Below are 19490 nucleotides of genomic sequence, written 5' to 3'. Positions count from 1 at the left end.
GATGAGGGTGTACACAGGCTGATTATATAAACATAATACAGGATCATACTGCATAGAGATGAGGGTATACACAGGCTGATTATATAAACATAATACAGGATCATACTGCATAGAGTTGAGGGTATACACAGACTGAATATATAAAGATAATACAGGATCATACTGCATAGAGTTGAGGGTATACACAGGCTGATTATACTGTATAAAGATAATACAGGATCATACTGCATAGAGTTGAGGGTATACACAGGCTGATTATACTGTATAAAGATAATACAGGATCATACTGCATAGAGTTGAGGGTATACACAGGCTGATTATATAAACATAATACAGGATCATACTGCATAGAGATGAGGGTATACACAGACTGAATATATAAAGATAATACAGGATCATACTGCATAGAGTTGAGGGTATACACCGGCTGATTATATAAAGATAATACAGGATCATACTGCATAGAGTTGAGGGTATACACAGGCTGATTATATAAAGATAATACAGGATCATACTGCATAGAGATGAGGGTATACACAGACTGAATATATAAAGATAATACAGGATCATACTGCATAGAGTTGAGGGTATACACAGGCTGATTATACTGTATAAAGATAATACAGGATCATACTGCATAGAGATGAGGGTATACACAGGCTGATTATACTGTATAAAGATAATACAGGATCATACTGCATAGAGTTGAGGGTATACACAGGCTGATTATATAAACATAATACAGGATCATACTGCATAGAGTTGAGGGTATACACAGGCTGATTATACTGTATAAAGATAATACAGGATCATACTGCATAGAGTTGAGGGTATACACAGGCTGATTATATAAACATAATACAGGATCATACTGCATAGAGAAGAGGGTATACACAGACTGAATATATAAAGATAATACAGGATCATACTGCATAGAGTTGAGGGTATACACAGGCTGATTATACTGTATAAAGATAATACAGGATCATACTGCATAGAGATGAGGGTATACACAGGCTGATTATATAAACATAATACAGGACCATACTGCATAGAGTTGAGGGTATACACAGGCTGATTATACTGTATAAAGATAATACAGGATCATACTGCAAAGAGATGAGGGTATACACAGGCTGATTATATAAAGATAATACAGGATCATACTGCATAGAGATGAGGGTATACACAGACTGAATATATAAAGATAATACAGGATCATACTGCATAGAGTTGAGGGTATACACAGGCTGATTATACTGTATAAAGATAATACAGGATCATACTGCATAGAGATGAGGGTATACACAGGCTGATTATATAAACATAATACAGGACCATACTGCATAGAGTTGAGGGTATACACTGGCTGAATTTATAAAGATGAAACATGGAGCTAAAACCATTTTCAAAATAAGTATTTTTATCATAAAATTCCAAGTAGTCAGTAGTTAGTGTAATTATGAGCTAATCTTACACACCACCAATAACTCCCAGACTGATTTCTTGAGTAGTAACCCGAACAAACACATCGCTAACCTTCTCTGGTTCCTCTTCCATATAACTCACTACGTGTGTCCTCCTCTATTGTACGTATTCCTTTGTATATCAGTCATCAGAAGCTCTCATTTTATTTCCCCAAAGGCTCAGTGGACATAACATATTCACTGTCAGGTTTATGCACAATTTAAGATGATAAACAGACAGATATCTAGGTTTGTGACTGCATATATATGTGGTTCATAAGTTGCAATGAGGTAAATAAAATACCAGGCAGCTCCCTGAAGAATTACAACTACTAGCAAAAAACAAAACAGCAGATGGATGAAACAACTTGCGATCACCTGGGGTCACTTTCAAATCTTATATTACGCTACTAAATACAGAGGATACAAGTCTGCCACATAAAAATTAAACTCTAACAAAGCAATATAGAGCAAAACTGGCTACTTCCAGGTAAAAATATTTTCTGACAAATCAAATACATTCGGCTAGATTACGAGTTTTGTCGGTAAGGCCGTGCGGTGCTAACGCTTAGTTTCAGCTCACCGCTCACCTACAAACAACGCTGGTATTACAGGGTTTTTTTTACCCGGCGTTAGCCTCTAAAAAGTGAGTGGAGAGCAAAATTTAGCTCCACATCTCACCTCAATACCAGCGCTGTTTACGGTAGCGGTGAGCTGGCTAAACGTGCTTGTGCACGATTTCCCCATAGGAATCAATGGGGCAGAATCTGCTGGAAAAAACCTAACACCTGCAAAAAAAATTTATGTCTACACCTAACACCCTAACATGAACCCTGAGTCTAAACACCCCTAATCTTACACTTATTAACCCCTAATCTGCCGTCCCCGACATCTGCATAATATTATTAACCCCTAATCTGCCGCTCCGGACACCGTCGCCACCTACATTATACTTATGAACCTCTAATCTGCTGCCCACAACATCGCGAACCCTACATTACATTTATTAACCCATAATCTGGCCCCCCAACATCGCCGCAACTATATTAAATGTATTAACCCATAATCTGCTGCCGCCAACATCGCCGCCACTATAATAAAGTTATTAACCCCTAAACCCAAGTCTAACCCTAACACCCCCCTAACTTAAATATAATTTAAATAAATTAACTACAATTAAATAAATTATTCCTATTTAAAACTAAATACTTAACTATAAAATAAACCCTAAGATAGCTACAATATTTAGCTATATTTTTATTTTACAGGCAACTTTGTATTTATTTTAACTAGGTACAATAGTTAAATAGTTATTAACTATTTAATAACTACCTAGTTAAAATAAAGACAAATTTACCTATAAAATAAATCCTAATCCTAAAGTTAGAACAGCCAATAGAATGCAAGCTCAATCCTATTGGCTGATTGGATCAGCCAATAGGATTGAACTTCAATTCTATTGGCTGATTGGATCAGCCAATATGATTTTTCCTACCTTAATTCCGATTGGTTGATAGAATCCTATCAGCCAATCGGAATTCAAGGGATGCCATTTAAAGGAACCGTCATTCGTCGGGAGTCGTCGGAAGAAGTGGATGCTCCGTGTTGGTTGGCTTGAAGATGGACCCTCTCCGGATGGATGAAGATAGAAGATGCCGCCTGGATGAAGACTTCTGCCCGTCTGGAGGTCCTCTTCTGCCCCGGATTGGATGAAGACTTCTGCCCCTCTGGAGGACCACTTGTGCCCGACTGGGTGAAGACGCCTCAAGGTAGGCTGATCTTCAAGGGGTTAGTGTTAGGTTTTATTAAGGGGGGATTGGGTGGGTTTTAATGTTGGGGGGGTATTGTATTTTTTTTTTACAGGTAAAAGAGCTGATTACTTTGGGGCAATGCCCCACAAATCGCCCTTTTAAGGGCTATTTGTAATTTAGTATAGGGTAGGGCTTTTTATTATTTTGTGTTTTTTTAAATTTTATTATGGGGATTAGATTAGGTGTAATTAGTTTAAAATTCTTGTAATTATTTTATTTTTTTCTGTAATTTAGTGGGGGGGGGGTGTCGTACTTTAGTTTATTTAATTTAATTGTAGTTAATTTAGGACATTATTTTAATTATAGTGTAGTGTTAGGTGTAATTGTAATTTAGGTTAGGATTTATTTTACAGGTAAATTTGTCTTTATTTTAACTAGGTAGTTATTAAATAGTTAATAACTATTTAATAACTATTCTACCTAGTTAAAATAAATACGAAGTTGCCTGTAAAATAAAAATAAACCCTAAGCTAGCTACAATGTAACAATTAGTTATATTCTAGCTAGCTTAGGGTTTATTTTATAGGTAAGTATTTAGTTTTAAATAGGAATAATTTATTTAATTGTAGTAATTTTATTTAGTTTTATTTAAATTATATTAAAGTTAGGGGGTGTTAGGGTTAGGGTTAGACTTAGGTTTAGGGGTTAATAACTTACACTAGTATAGTGGTGGCGACGTTGGGGGTGGCAGATTAGGGGTTAATAAATGTAGGTAAGTGTTGGCGATGTTAGGGATGGCAGATTAGGGGTTAATAAAATTTAACTAGTGTTTGTGAGGCGGGAGTGCGGCGGTTTAGGGGTTAATATATTTATTGAAGTGGCGGCGATGTCCGGTCGGCAGATTAGGGGTTAAAAACTTTAGTTAACTGTTTGCGATGTGGGGGGGGGGGCCTTGGTTTAGGGGTTAATAGGTAGTTTACAGGTGTTAGTGTACTTTATAGCACTTTAGTTAAGAGTTTTGTGTTACGGCGTTAGCCCATAAAACTCTTAACTACTGACTTTTAAATGCGGTAGGAGTCTTGACAGGAGAGGGTGTGCCGCTCACTTTCTCCAAGACTCGTAATACCAGCGTTAGGAAAATCCCATTAAAAAGATAGGATACGCAATTGACGTAAGGGGATTTGCAGTATGCTCGAGTCGCGGGAAAAAAAGTGAGCGGTACACCTGTACCTGCCAGACTCGTAATACCAGCGGCCGTTAAAAAGCAGCGTTGGGACCTCTCAACGCTGCTTTTTAAGGCTAATGCAAGACTCGTAATCTAGGCGATTGTGATTAGTACTAGAAATGCCACATCTTTAAGTTGTCTTTAGTACAGAAAAGGTTAAAGTGATGGTAAAATCTCCCCTTTATAAAATCAGATCTGGAATGTTAGTGATATTTTAGATGGAGTTTAATTAATCTGTTGTAATGAAGATGCGCTATAACTTACTTTGTAATAAAGATATGAAATTCAAATTTCCTGCGCTCCGCCACCCACTTCAAAAGTCACTTTTTCTGTGAGCTAAAGGTCTGAACTGTTCTCCGATCAGCACTTTTCCTTTTGGCACTTTTGTTGTAGCTAGAGCTCACCTTTAGCTCACAGAAAAATGAACTTTTGAAATGGGCGGCGGAGCGGGGTATTTGAATTTCATATCTATGTTAAAAAGTAAGTTATAGCGCAAATTCATTACAACTAATGAATTAAACTCCTTCTAAAATATCACTTACATTCCAGATCTAATTTTATAAAGGGGAGATTTTACCATCACTTTAACATGTCAGCGTTACCTACTGCCTATTTATAAATGCATCTGACTGCTCCCTCAGGGGGAACGATGAGATGAAGGAGATATTTGTAAGCAGAGAACCTGCTATTTCCCTAACACTCAACACTACGGAAAGAAAAAAAAAAATCACCAGTGCATTAAACCATCACTCACGCTAAATCCCAAATCCCTGCTATTGTAGCTGGTGTGCCATAGGAGTGTGTATACAAATAACTAGCTGGGAGAGGGGATTAATGTAGAACTTAAACCTTCCGTGAGTTCTCATATTGCAGCAATTCAGATGATTATATACAAAAACACAGGAAGACATACGTTGATTTCTAAACAGCTTGCTTTCAAATGATTGTATGTGTGCAGTATCAAAGCATGATTCTTACATAATACTATCACAACATCCCATGCAACAAAAGTGCATTTATTTGGGATTCATTGCTCTATAGATGGTTAAAAACAGAAATATGTTCAGTACAGCATGAATAATGCACTGAAAGTCCCATTGTTGTGAGAGTTAGACCCTAGGGGGCCGATTTATTATAGTGCGAGCGGACATCGTTAAATGCCGACAGCATACGCTGTCTGCATTTATCATTGCACAAGCATTTCACTAGAAATGCTTGTGCAATGCCGCTCCCTGCACATTCGCAGCCAATCGAACACTATCAGGGGGTGTCAATCAACCCGATTGTGTGTATTTCTGTCCGCGGCCTTAGGAGGTAGCAGTTAACTCCTGTTTCCGCGGAAACAGCTGCATACAGCTCCATACGGAGCTTGATGTACCGGCCCCTCTGTGAGAATTCTCTTCATAGTCTATAGATATAAGCTGGCTCTGACTTTACATAAAGTGATATTAAAAGCTGTTCTTTTTCTTTGATGAATCGGACAACGTGTATTTTAAAATATACTTTTTGTTTGTTTAAAAAAATTGGAAAGTTCTGCTCTGAATAAATCTAGTTTTCCTTGTAGGTGAAAGCATACATTTGTCCATCAATAAACAGACAGGAGTGAAAAATGAAAAAAAGGTTAACTTGTTTAAAGGGACATGAAAATGGGTATTAGACTTTCATGGTTCAGAAGGAGGATGCAATTTTAAGAGACATTTCAATTTACTTTGTCCTCTTGGTTTTCTTTTGTTGAAACGCATACCTAGGTAGGCTCAGTAGCAGCAATGCACTCATGGGAGCTAGCTGGTGATTGGTGGCTGTTACACAAATATGCCTACTGTTATAGGCTGACCAGATGTGGATATGCTAGGTCTAATGAGTGCATTGTTGTTCTGGATATGATTTTATCTGCATTGGTTAAAAACAGAAGTCAATCGCAAACTATCAGCTATCTACTCCTGCTGCTTTAAGGGAGAAAAAATGAAAAATACATACGTCAGGGGCTATTTAAAGAAATGTTTGATTAATGTTAAATTATAAGAACCCTGCCATATGTATTTTCCATGTGTTCTCCCTTAAAGTGGCAATAAGGCAACTCTATTTCTGAACTAATTGGTCAGCGTAATAATAATCCAAAATGAATATGTGCGTTAAAAAAAACACACAGCCGCGAACGTGTTTTCAACATAAAAATGCCAAAAATGTGTTTTTTCGTGTGTTAAGTACTTGTTATCAGAATAGAAACTGGGAAGTTACCCAAAACTGACATTTACAACAGCCTTTTCACACCACTTAAGGCTACAGTAAAGTTCCTTTGAATTAACTCCTTTGTACAGTGTAGAAGGGGAACGCTCATTTACATGTGTGAGATTAACCTATTGCAATCCAAATCCATCTTCACTACTGCTAAACAATCTTAATGTCATTTGTATTTAGGTATGATGAGCATACTGAGAATGTTTGCTCAATGACTACAGTGAAGGAAAAAATTATTTGATGCCCTGCTGATTTTGTACTTTTCCCACTGAGAAAGAAATAATCAGTCTATAATTTTAATGGTAGGTTTATTTTACAGGAAGAGACAGAATAACAACAAAAAATCCAAAAAAAACGCATTTCAAAAAAGTTATAAATTGATTTGCATTTTAATGAGTGAAATAAGTATTACAAAACATGACTTAGGGCTAGATTTATTAAAGCTGAGGCGGACAGGGGCGCCCCTGTACGCCTCAGCTCGCCTGTGGCGGGACAAAATTACCTGCAGGTATTTGCCATTGCACACGAGCGCAATTTTGCGATCGCGTGCAATCCCGCCCCCTGCCCGCACACAGCCAATCAAGCGCGGGCAGGTGCTGTCAATCTCCTCGGTCTGACTAGACAGAGGAGATTGCATTTCACCACCTTAGAGGTGGCGAAGAGGTTAGGGAAGCGGTGGTCTAGTGATCGCTGCTTGATAAATTACGGAGAGCAAGTTCTTATGAGAACTTGCAGCCGTAGGGATTAATAAAGCTAGCCCTTAGTGGCAAAACCCTTGTTGGCAATCACAGAGGTCAGATGTTTCTTGTAGTTAGTTACCAGGTTTGCACACATCTCAGGAGGGATTTTGTCCCACTCCTATTTGCAGATCCTCTCCAAGTCATTAAAGTGAAGGTCCATTTTGATGAATTAGTGCCCGGTTTTTAATAAACCTATTAAAAACAAGGGCACTTTAATTAATAAAAAATGACATTTCACTGTTTTCTTCAAAAACTTACCTTTTAAACCTGGCAGCCGCTCCAGCACTTCCTCCGCCCGTCGCAAGCCGTCTTCGAAGGTCCAAAATGATGAATCCGTCTTCCTCCAATCACAGCGTTGCATCAGGCCAAGATTCCCCTGGGGGGAAGCTGTGATTTGAAGAAGCCTAATTCGTCATTTCTGACGTCTGCAGAGGCTTCCGATGGCCAGGGGGAATCGTTGGAGCGGCATTCAGGATTAAAAGGTAAGTTTTTGAAGAAAACAGTGAAATGTCAATTTTGATGAATTAAAATGCCCTTGCTTTTAATAGGTTTATTAAAAACCGGGCACTAATTCATCAAAATGGACCTTCACTTTAAGGTTTCAAGGCTGACGTTTGATAACTTGAACCTTTAGCTCCTTTAGCTTTTCTATGGGATTAAGGTCTTGAGACTGGCTAGGCCACTCCAGGATGTTAAAGTGCTTCTTCTTGAGCCACTCCTTTGTTGCCTTGGCCGTGTGTTTTGGGTCATTGTCATGCTGGAATACCCATCCATGACCCATTTTCGATGATGTGGCTAAAGAGAGGAGGTTCTCACACAAGCATTGGTGGCACAACATCCCTTTGATGTGGTTAAGTTGTCCTGTCCCCATAGCAGAAGAACAGCCCCAAAACATGTTTCCACCTCCATGTTTGATGGTGGGGATGGTTTTCTTGGGGTCATAGGCAGCATTTCTCCTTCGTTGCTTGAAGGTAAAACTTCAAGGCCCGAACCACATCCAGATTATGAAGTAACCTCTCGTTCGAAGAAGAAAAGTTAGGACACAGGGAAGGAACTATTTCCTGATTAATGTTACGACTCAACACTACCTTGGGAAGGAATCCCAAACCAGTGCGAAGAACAGCCTTATCAGCATGAAAAACTAAGTAGGGAGGCTTACATTGCAAGGCTGCCAACTCAGAGACTCTGCGTGGCGATGCAATAGCCAATAACAACAGGACCTTCCATGAGAGAATATTAACTTTAAGAACCAAGTTTAAGCTCCAAGGAGGAGCAGGATTCCTGAAGCCCGTTCTGATCCTAACCAGAGCCTGAACAAAGGACTGAATGTCAGGAAGCTCAGCAAGCTTCTTATGCAACAGTACAGATAAAGCTAAGATCTGTCCCCTAAGGGAACTGGCGGCAAGACCATTATCTAGACCGTCCTGAAGAAAGGCCAAAATCCTGGATACCCTGACCTTATGCCATGGGTATCCTCGTTCCTCACACCAGGACAAGTAAGTCCTCCACACCTTGTGGTAGATGCGTCTAGTGACCGGCTTCCTGGCCTGAACGAGAGTGTCAATCACTCTCTCCAAAAATCCTCTCTTGGTTAAGACTAGGCGTTCAATCTCCACGCAGTCAGTCTCAGAGAATCGAGATTTTTATGTTGAAGAGGACCTTGAACTAGCAGATCCTTGCGACAAGGTAACTTTCATGGCGGATATGACGACATCGCCACTAGATTCGCAAAACACGTCCTCCGCAACTACGACGGAGCAATCAGAATAGCTGAAGCTTGCTCCTGCTTGATGCAGGCCACTACTCGAGGTAGAAGAGGCAATAGTGGAAATATGTAAATTAAGCTGAAGTCCCAGGGTCCCGCCAAGGCATCTATCAGTTCCGCCTGGGGATCCCTGGATTGCGACCCGTATCTGGGTAGCTTGCAATCGAGTCTGGCATCCCCCATGTGCTGCAGATCTCCGCAAACATCTCAGGGTGGAGAGACCATTCCCCTGGATGATACGTCTGTCTGCTCAGAAAATCAGATACCCAGTTGTCCACACCCCGAATGTGGATCGCTGAGAGCAAACAATTGTGAGTCTCTGCCCATTCCAGAATACGAGATACTTCCCTCATTGCTAGGGAGCTTCTCGTCCCCCCCTGGTGGTTTATGTAAGCCACCGAGGTAATGTTGTCCGATTGGAATCTGATGAATTGGGACGACCCCAGAGGGGGCCAAGTTCTCAGAGCATTGAATAACGCTGGAAGTTCCAGAATATTTATAGGTAGACTAGATTCCTCTCGAGTCCATCTGCCTTGTGCCTTTCTGGCACTCCAAACAGCTCTCCATCCTGATAGACTCGCATCTATAAATCCCAGGATCGTCTCAGGAAGGATGTCCCCTAAGACAACTGCCCTGGTCGGATCCACCAAGACAGGGACTCCGTCACCGATCTGTCCAGAGATATCTGTTGGGACAAATCTGAATGATCGCCGTCTCATTGTCTCAACATGCATAGCTGAAGAGGTCTGAGATGAAACCTGGCGATTGGAATGACATCTATGCTGGATACCATGAGCTCGATTACCTCCATACACCTGGCCACAGATGTCCTGGAGTATGTCTGAAGGGCTAGACAGTTGGATGCAAGCTTGCAACATCTCTGGTTTGTCAAAAATAACTTTATTGTTGAAGAATCTAGTATCGTACTCCACCCTGTTGCTGGGGACCAATGAACTTTTTCCTTCGTTTATCTTCCACCAGTGGGACCGAAGGAGAAGAGTTCTCGAGTGATCCTCCCCCAGACTGTAGTATGGAGCCTGGACCAGGATATTGTCCAGATATGGTGCCACTGCAATCCCTCTGGCTCTCGCTACTGCGAGAAGAGCTCCCAGAACCTTTGTAAAGACTCTTGGGACAGTCGCCAGACCAAACGGAAGGGCCACAAACTGGAAGTGCTGGTCCAAGAAGGCGAACCTTAGAAATTTGAAGTGATCCTTGTGAATTGGAACATGAAGGTAAGCATCATTCAGGTCTATAGTCGTTATGAATTGCCTCTCTTGATCCAGCGGTAACATTGACCTGATCATCTCCATCTTGAACGATGGGACTGACAAAAACTTGTTTAGGGCATTTAGGTCCAGAATTGGACGAAACGTGCCTGCCTTCTTTGGGAGCGCAAAAAGGTTTGAATAATACCCCAGACCTTTTTCTGCCGGAGGAACTGGGATGATTACCCTGAGAGATGAGAGATCCCTCACACACCCAAGGAAGGCGTCTCTCTTTTCTGGTCTTGTAGAAATGTTTGACAGGAGGAACATGCCTCTGGGGGGATACAATTTGATTTGGACTATGAGTACGGCTCTCCTAGCCGAAACGCGTTAGTCTGTTTCCTTTGGGGAATTGCCCCACAATCTCTTTTTGTAATAATATTTTAATGGAATACCAATAAAGTGCAATTTTATTTTTACATTTTGGTGCCTGGCATGCTCTTTCTCTTTTTTGGGATACGATTTGTAACCTATCCTGTATACCTGGGTGACGACCTTCAGGACCCAAGGGTCTGTAACGTCTCCCCTCCAGGCCCCCGCAAAAAGAGATAGTCTGCCCCCTACCTGGTCCAAGGATGGGTCGGGGGTTGCCCCTTCATGCCGACTTTGACTCGGCAGGCTTCTTGTTCTGCTTGGACTTGTTCCAAGAGTTTGCTGGCTTACAAGATCCCTTGGATTGCTCAGATTTGGCGGAAGACTTGTCTGCACAAAAGGGAGAAAAGTAGATCCCTTAGGTTTGGCTTTCTTATCCTGAGGTAAGAAGGCACCCTTGCCACCTGTGACTGTAGATATGATAGAATACAGGCCCAGGCCAAACAAAACCTTACCCTTGAATGGTAGGGAAATCAAGCGAGACTTAGACGTCATGTCAGCAGACCACGATTTAAGCCACAGAGCCCTGCAGGCTAAAACAGAAAGCCCTGATGTCTTAGTATTCAGGCGAATAATCTGTATGTTAGCATCACAAATGAACGAATGTGCTACCCTTAGGACTTTGATTCGATCCAGAATCTCATTGAGGGGAGTCTCCACCTCGACCATTGCTGATAGTGCGTCACACCAGTAGGTAGCTGCACCAGCCACCACAGTGATTGCCGTCGCCGGTTGGAAAACAAACGATATCAGTTGGAAAATCTTCCGCAACATGGACTCCATCTTTTTATCCATGGGTTCCTTAAAAGAGGAGCTATCCTCAAGCGGAATGGTCGTTCTCTTAGTGAGCGTGGAGATAGAACCATCCACCTTAGGGACGGTTCCCCACAGTTCAAGCTGGGCGTCCGGAAAGGGGAAAAGCTTCTTAAAAGAAGACGAGGGAGAAAAGGGCGAACCCAGTTTCTCCCATTCATTCTTAATAATGTTCGCCATTTTGATAGGAACCCGGAAGGCCTGGGGCACTACCCTGTCCTTATAAACCCTATCCAGTTTATGGATCGAAGGTTCCTCCAGGACTTTCAGTTCCGGGAACCTCCAGCATAGCAAGCACTTCCTTCAGCAGAAAGTGAAAATGCTCCATCTTAAATTTGAAATCTGGTTCCTCTGTGGACGGGGGCCTAGAAGTAGCCGATTCCGACACAGAAGCGACATCCTCCGATAAGTCTGAGTTGTCCTTCTCAGCGGATAATTTGTCTGAGACATCCAGCTGAGTCAAAGACCCCTGAGACAGATAGAAGTGCCGTACCTTCCGCTTGCGCTTAGTAGGACGAGGCATCGCATTTATGGCCGCAGAAACCGCCGTCTGCAACTGATCGGCGAAGTCTGGAGGCCAAAGGGATTAGTAGTGGCCTGGGGAACTGCTTGTGTAATCAGAGATGATTGTAGGGAATGCACCCGCGGGGCGGAGAACCCTCAAGGTGGACGACTCAGTCGTACGAAATACTTTATTCTTTTTTGATATAGCAATATTGTCAAAGCATGTGGAACAGAGTTGTGTCGGCGGTTTGACCGGAACCTCCTCAAAGTATACACAGCTAATAGGTTTAGCTAAAGAGGGAGTAACCTCTAACATATCAGAGTCCTCCATAGCTTGCTCCTTTATTACGGACTTGATCAAATTATTAAATGGCACCTTTATATCCGAATGGCCGGGCACTCACCATCTCCTATGACCCGGACTACAAGAAAGAGCTTTTGTCTCCTCCGAACGCAGGTCGAGAAAGAGTTAGAGGCCACACCCGGTCACATGGAGTGCCATGCAGGACTGCCCCTGCACTTGAGAGAAAGGAACAAAAAAAAGCCTGCCTCAATCTCTCTAACTGTTCCACACTATTATGCATAATAAAATCCCTCCTGTTCCATAACCCCCTTACGAAGGTATTACCCTAGATTCTATATAGATAAAAGGAGTCACTCTGTGACCCTGTCTTCTTTCGTTATCACATATATATATATTTTTATATATATATATATATATATACATATATATAATGAAACGATCTTGCCAGAATCAACTCCGTGAAACAGGAACACGGCCCTTCAAGTTTAACAGGTTAGTAGTGTCGCTCCTGACATGGACTTGAGAGAAGAAAAGAGGGGAGTGGGGGGAGGTATTTAAGCCTTTGGCTCCTCCTGGTGGCCAGGTTCTTCAAGTGATGAATGAAGCAGTGGACTCTCCTCCCATTAAGATGGAAATGCAATTGTGACAACAGGAAAAAACCAAGAACACACTATTGTGATTGTGTCAAAATGAACAGTGACCTTTTCTGGCCGAAAAACATCCAAAAACAAACCAGCCAATAGATTGTGATTGACCCTATAGTTATATGCAGGCAATAGTGAAATAATAAAATATTCCAATACATTAGAGCAATATCTTTTTGCACTTTTATTTCCTTATAAATATTTTTTTTACATATATTACTATTTTCTTTGGGGTGGGGTTTATGTCCTTTTAAAAGTGGTCGTCACATTATGCTAAATCTCTGCTAAACCATCACATGATAGAAGTACTTGTATAAACCAAGGCAGTAGCAGAGCTAGCATTTTATTACTTAGTAATAACCAGCCTTATCTAATAAAATCCCAACAAAACTCCCAACAGCAGGGGCAGATAATAAACATTATTATTGTTACAGGACCTTGTGTGAGTTTATTTGTTTTGCTTATCCCAACCGTGATGAACAAAACTAAGTAAATCTTGCAATGGGTAATATTAATGATACACTGTACAACATGCACTGAACGTTATAATATATTTTAAAATAAAGTAAAACAAAGCTACAACATGTCAGGTAATAAATGAAGAGCTGCAATAAATATACATGAAAAAGGTGAGAGTATCTGGAGATCATATAAAGACCATAACACAAAATAGAGTCTGTTACAAACATAGCACATCAGCTTGTTCTATAAGATGGCTTCTACCTAGAGTGCAGTCATGTGATCTGCTAACTAGGTTTTGTTAGATGAACTAACTTACCATGTGCATGTTTTCACAAGTTTTCCTTCTGTGTGTCTAGTGCTTTTTCCCTGCCATTTACAATAAAGAGCACTCTGTTCAGCTTACAATTGTGTACCAACAATAAAAATGGCTCATAACTATAATTTACTAGAGAATGGCACATCTATACTACATTCCTTATTTAATGTATTTTCCAATTTCACTTTGCTGTACTGTACACACATTATAGGTTTCGAAAAGGGACCATATACAGAGTCACTTTGTTCTTTATGACTTCAAAGTAACGCTCATTTCAAATTTAATTAGAAGTTTCCATACAATATAAAAGAGTACTCACCCTCAGCAGAAATATAGCTCCTGAAAAAGCCTGTTATATACATCATTTCAGCTTCCAGTAGTTTTACATTGATAAACAGTGAAACAGATCTGTATTGTTCAAATTGCAGCTAGTTTCCTATATCATTACTGTCATATTCCAAGAGGCAGGCAGTGATACAATTAACTAAGCATTATGTTCATGTAGATGACTGACAATCCATTTATATTGGGTAAGGAGATACATACATGCTGTATGAAATCTAAAACTCCAGCCTTATATACACACACATCTGCACACAAGCCTTGTCAACCCGTTATATTTAACTTTATATTCTTCATAATTAAGAAGCTGCAGAACATAAAGAGACATTAAACTGCTCTGCACCACTACAGTAATATGGTAATTACTGACTGCTATTATTTTTCATCCTGTGCCTGCAGCTGTCATTAAAGCAATTCACTTATTTTAACACCTTAAAAGTGCTGGGTAGTGACATTCTGAATCTTCACACTGGACACCGCCATCTTGGAATTGAAGTATCGTTGTACCCTGTGACAGTAGTGGTGCAAATTCAAAGATCAGTGGCATTTTTGTCTTCTTGACAAGCCATATCATGCACAATAAAAAGCATGAGCTGCATTTTGCAGTGGCTGCATTTCTCTATGTTATTCTTTAGGTCTTTTTCATATCTGTTATATAACTTTTAAACTGTACAAGATATCCCAAAGTGCAAGTTACAGCTGTCAAAAACCCAGCAATGTTACTGATCTGTGAATGTGCATAGCTTCTGTCACAGGAGGCAACAATATGTATGATACAAGATGGCGGCACACAGTATATAGCTTTAAAGAGAGCTGCAGGTACAGGAGGAAAATAATAGCATGGTGAGTAGTAACCACATTAATGTAGTTGTATTAAGCAGCTTAATGTCCTACAAAATGTGTTAGACATACTAGTAGAATCTGCTATTGTACATACCCACGGTGTCACAAGGTTCATCTTTGTAGACACAGAAATCCGTCCTAAAGGGGAAGCACAAAAACCGTTTTCCATTTGAATCAGGCTAGTAATCCGTGTCAGTATACAACAGCAGATGAACTGAGAAGATACGCAAGAGGAATAACAATGGCTTTCATTACCTGGTCATAAAAACAGCTACATCTACAGGAATGTCATCCTTTGCTCCTGGCACTTGGTTGGTCCCCAGGTATTTGGTTCCTCCATGCTCTTCATTCTGCCAATGACAAAAGCTCTCCAAGGACCTCTCCCCATGGTGTCCAATAGACAACTTGCTCTATATAGTGACACATTAGTTTAGTGTATAGGGTAAACATTATAGAAGAATCTCAGCACTACAGCAACTATATGGAGATATCCATGTATTAAAACCACACTCTTGTATCATTAATTTTAGTTCATTTCTTATACTACATTACATTTACTACTTAATAAAATTACCACAAATTATGTAAGCTGTAGAAGATCTCGATCTACCTAAAACAATTTCAGCTTTCAATCTGACCTCCTCATCTGTGTCTGAAGGTGTTCTAAATAATGTTACCATCCATAAATAACCTCAATATATTACGAATTTTAAAAAAATCGACTTACATGAAACATTAAGATATCTTACCAGTTTGTACTCACATTTTTCTAGAATTCTCTAGCTCTGCAATCTACTTCCTCATTGAAAAATAACCTATTTATAAATTCTGGCATTCCTTAGTCTCTACAAACCTTGCAATCCATACCTATTCAGAGCCTACAAGGACATTAGCCCACAATAGAGACTACCGTATGGATACAGTGTTCAGATCTGTAACACTCTTCAAAACAAATTGTATGTATTATATTAATTGTAACATATTCCAATCTATTTAGTAACAGATGGATAAAGTCATCATATATGTGAGATGTTTCATTTCAAAACATCAGTGATTTTAAAATTGGTTTTAATCTGTGGCCTGGGGTCTTTTTAAGGGGACACTAAACAATAAATACATTTCAGGCACCTCCCTCTAATCATGGGTGCTGCCATTTTGGAATCTAGGTTACACTGCAGGTATCTGAAGGAGAGTTGCTGCACATGTGCAAACAGGTCAGCAATGGAATGTAGTGAAAGATAAACTTCAACATGTGGCACCCATGACTAGAGGGAGGCAGGAAATAACCTCAATACTATGGTTATAAAATGTATTTAGTATTTAATGTCCCTTTAATTAAATGGAATTCTTTGGTGACTAGTCATTTTATTATACTATACAATTAGTGGCACAGTATCCTATATATAGTAAAAAGAGTGCAACGCATTACACATCCTTAGCTCCCTCCTTACCGGTCGGCTGTGCAGCAGGACCAGCTTGGTAACTCTGATGCTCACTTTGAGTCCTAGACTGTGATGCTGGAACAAGTTGTAAACCTGCAATTATCCCAGGAGAGAGATACAGTTAGGGGGCATGAAATGATAAAATTAGGTGCACAATAAATGGAAGACAAAGTTACATAATAGTCTATAAAATGTCAGTATTTTTCACTATCAAACATAAGTAAAAAACAAAATACATAAGACGGGTCTCATAGGGATAATGCTAAAAAAGACAATAGTAAAAGGTAATAAAAGATGATAATAATAATAAAAATAGTCATGAAGAAGTAGAGTTTTATAGAATGGATGATACATTAATTAAACAATATTCATAACAAAAGTTGTACTAGCTATTAAAGAGAGAAATGCACATGGAACTAACTACAATGTATTTCACCTAGTGAATGGAGTCTATAAAGTATATATATAAAAAAATGTAATTGCATATAAATTACATATTTTAAAAAATGCATTTTGCACCATAATACTTCTTTTAATAACTGCCAGTGTTTCTGTGATAACATATTTAGCACTTTACTTGTGTACAGATCTCACCAGTTTCAGCAGTAGATATCTCACATACGCAGTGATAACTTTTTTTAAAAAAAAGCATTTTTGCAAACACATTTATACTGCAAAATATTTCTGCAGTGATGGATCATTATTAATAGCGGAGCATTTCAAATGTATCTTCTTATATCTATTAATTAATGTTAACGGTCATCTGAATGTTGGTATACATCACATGTTTAGAAGGTCTTTGGATGTTCTCACAACCCTGGGCATAGTATATTTGCAGAGAGACAATCAGCTCCTTCTATCATCATGTGCTGCACTCACAGTCCCTTGGACTGAATGAGTTATGTTGTAAACATAGCACAGCACATTAATGACCTAAGTAAAACTCCTTTCTTTGACATTCAAAATATCCCTTTACTTTAAGAGATTTGAAACAGTCCTCCTTTAGTAAAAACAAATATGCTAAATCTAAGCAAACAGATTTTGTAAAACAAAGAAACAAAAAAAACAGCAAACAATTTACTTTTTTTCTTGTAAAATTAGCACTTAGAAATTCTCACTGTAGCCTTTGCCCTCAGAAAGATGTGAAAGCTGAAATGTTTGTAAATTAAGTTACATTCTGTTCTCTTCTGAGCATGGGAAAAGTAACTTGTTGGGCTATGACAGGAAGTAATGGACATTGAACAAATGTAGTAAAAGTATAAAGCTACTGCTTAGAGTTTTTTTTATTACGACAATGAAACAGACTGTTTTATATCCCTTTAAATTGTTAATTTAGAAGCATGACCATTACAACCAAAGTGAGCTGCTATTACCAAGTGTCAGTGTGTTTGCGGGGTACTCTATGTAGTGAATGTAGAGTAAATTTGTTTGCAGTAAGGTCAGTCATTTCTCAGTCACATGGTTACATGTTTAATAAGATCAGCAGCAAAGACCATACAGTCCATGACATCCTGGTACCAAAATGTTGCAATCTCTAAGTCATGTAAGGTTAAGTTTAGGGACTGAGGTTTAGGGTTGGATAAGAAACTAGGGTTAGAGAGTTACATATTAGAGGTTAACAGGAATCCTCCCCCAGCAGTCGAAGGCATTGTGGTTGCCAAAATATAGACATTACTACAATGCAATGTGACTGGACCAAAAACTAAAGAAGGTGCAGCTAATCTATATTAATTTTGCTAAATATCTATTGAGCCCACATTTAATAAAATAAATAACAATAATGGTGTAAAAGTTAACATGCTTATGATAAACCTGGCTTCCAAAATGGTGTTTAAAGTAGACTAAGGATAAACATTAGGATCAAAAGAGGCATAGCCACCATAACATTTTGTGTTGTACAGATTGCCACTGAGGTTGCAACAGGCATGAACTGTCCAGCAACTGCTGAAAGTTTGTTTCCTCCTTATTATCTTTTAATACAAGCATCTGGTAATGGTGTGCTGTGTTTAGCAGATTGTTTTACCTCTTTATCCCACCAAGTTTTTCATGGTTTGCATTGATGGGGATACATACCGTACATGTGTTAATAATTCGAAACACAAGCGCCTAGATTTAGAGTTTTGTCTGTAAAGACCCGCGGTGCTAACAAGCCTTTTTTTTCCAGCGCACCCTTAAAGGGACACTGAACCCAAATTTTTTCTTTCATGATTCAGATAGAGCATGACATTTTAAGCAACTTTCTAATTTACTTCTATTATCAATTTTAATTCGTTCTCTTGCTATCTTTATTTGAAAAAGAAGGCATCTCAGCTAAGGAGCCAGCAAAATGTTTGCTTCAGGACCATGGACAGCACTTGTTTATTGGTGCTGACCAATCAGCAAGGACAAAGCAGGTTGTTCACCAAAAATGGGCCGGCATCTAAACTTACATTCTTGCTTTTCAAATAAATATACCAAGAGAATGAAGGAAATTTGATAATAGGAGTAAATTAGAAAGTTGCTTAAAAATGCATGCTCTATGTGAATCACAAAATAAATTTTTTGAGTACAGTGTCCCTTTAAGACAATGCTGGTATTATGAGTTTTCTTAATGGCTGCGTTAGCCTCAGAAAAGGGAGCGTTGAGCTAAATTTAGCTCCACTTCAACTCTCAATACCAGCGTTGCTTACGGTAGCGGTAAGCTGGAAAAACATGCTCATGCACGATATCCCCATAGGAAACAAAAAAACTAACACCTTCAAAAAAGCAGCGTTCAGCTCCTAACGCAGCCCCATTGTTTCCTATGGGGAAACACTCTCTAAGTCTACACCTAACACCCTAACATGAACTCCGAGTCTAAACACCCCTAACCTTACACTTATTAACCACTAATCTGCAGCTCCCTCTATCGCTGACACCTGCATTTTATTATTAACCCCTAATCTGCCGCTCCGGACACCGCCACAACCTACATTATAGCTATGAACCCCTAATCTGCTGCCCCTAACATCGCCGA

At 39.6% G+C, this 19490-nt stretch overlaps 1 protein-coding gene across 1 annotated transcript in view; it reads right to left on the bottom strand.

Annotated features, from left to right (window-relative positions):
- Positions 1–19490, bottom strand: part of ADAMTS17 (ADAM metallopeptidase with thrombospondin type 1 motif 17) — a 611877-nt gene that overhangs the window by 454810 nt on the left and 137577 nt on the right. The window contains exons 5-7 of the mRNA XM_053717604.1: positions 16505–16588; positions 15309–15463; positions 15148–15191 (exon numbers count right to left, since the gene is read on the bottom strand). Coding sequence (XP_053573579.1) covers positions 15148–15191; positions 15309–15463; positions 16505–16588 — 283 coding nt within the window. The remainder of the gene's footprint in view (positions 1–15147; positions 15192–15308; positions 15464–16504; positions 16589–19490) is intronic.

Source organism: Bombina bombina, chromosome 6, assembly GCF_027579735.1.
Source record: "Bombina bombina isolate aBomBom1 chromosome 6, aBomBom1.pri, whole genome shotgun sequence".
Classification (NCBI taxonomy): domain Eukaryota; kingdom Metazoa; phylum Chordata; class Amphibia; order Anura; family Bombinatoridae; genus Bombina; species Bombina bombina.
Note: the sequence above shows the minus strand (reverse complement) of the source record. Positions and strands in the feature narration are given on the sequence as shown.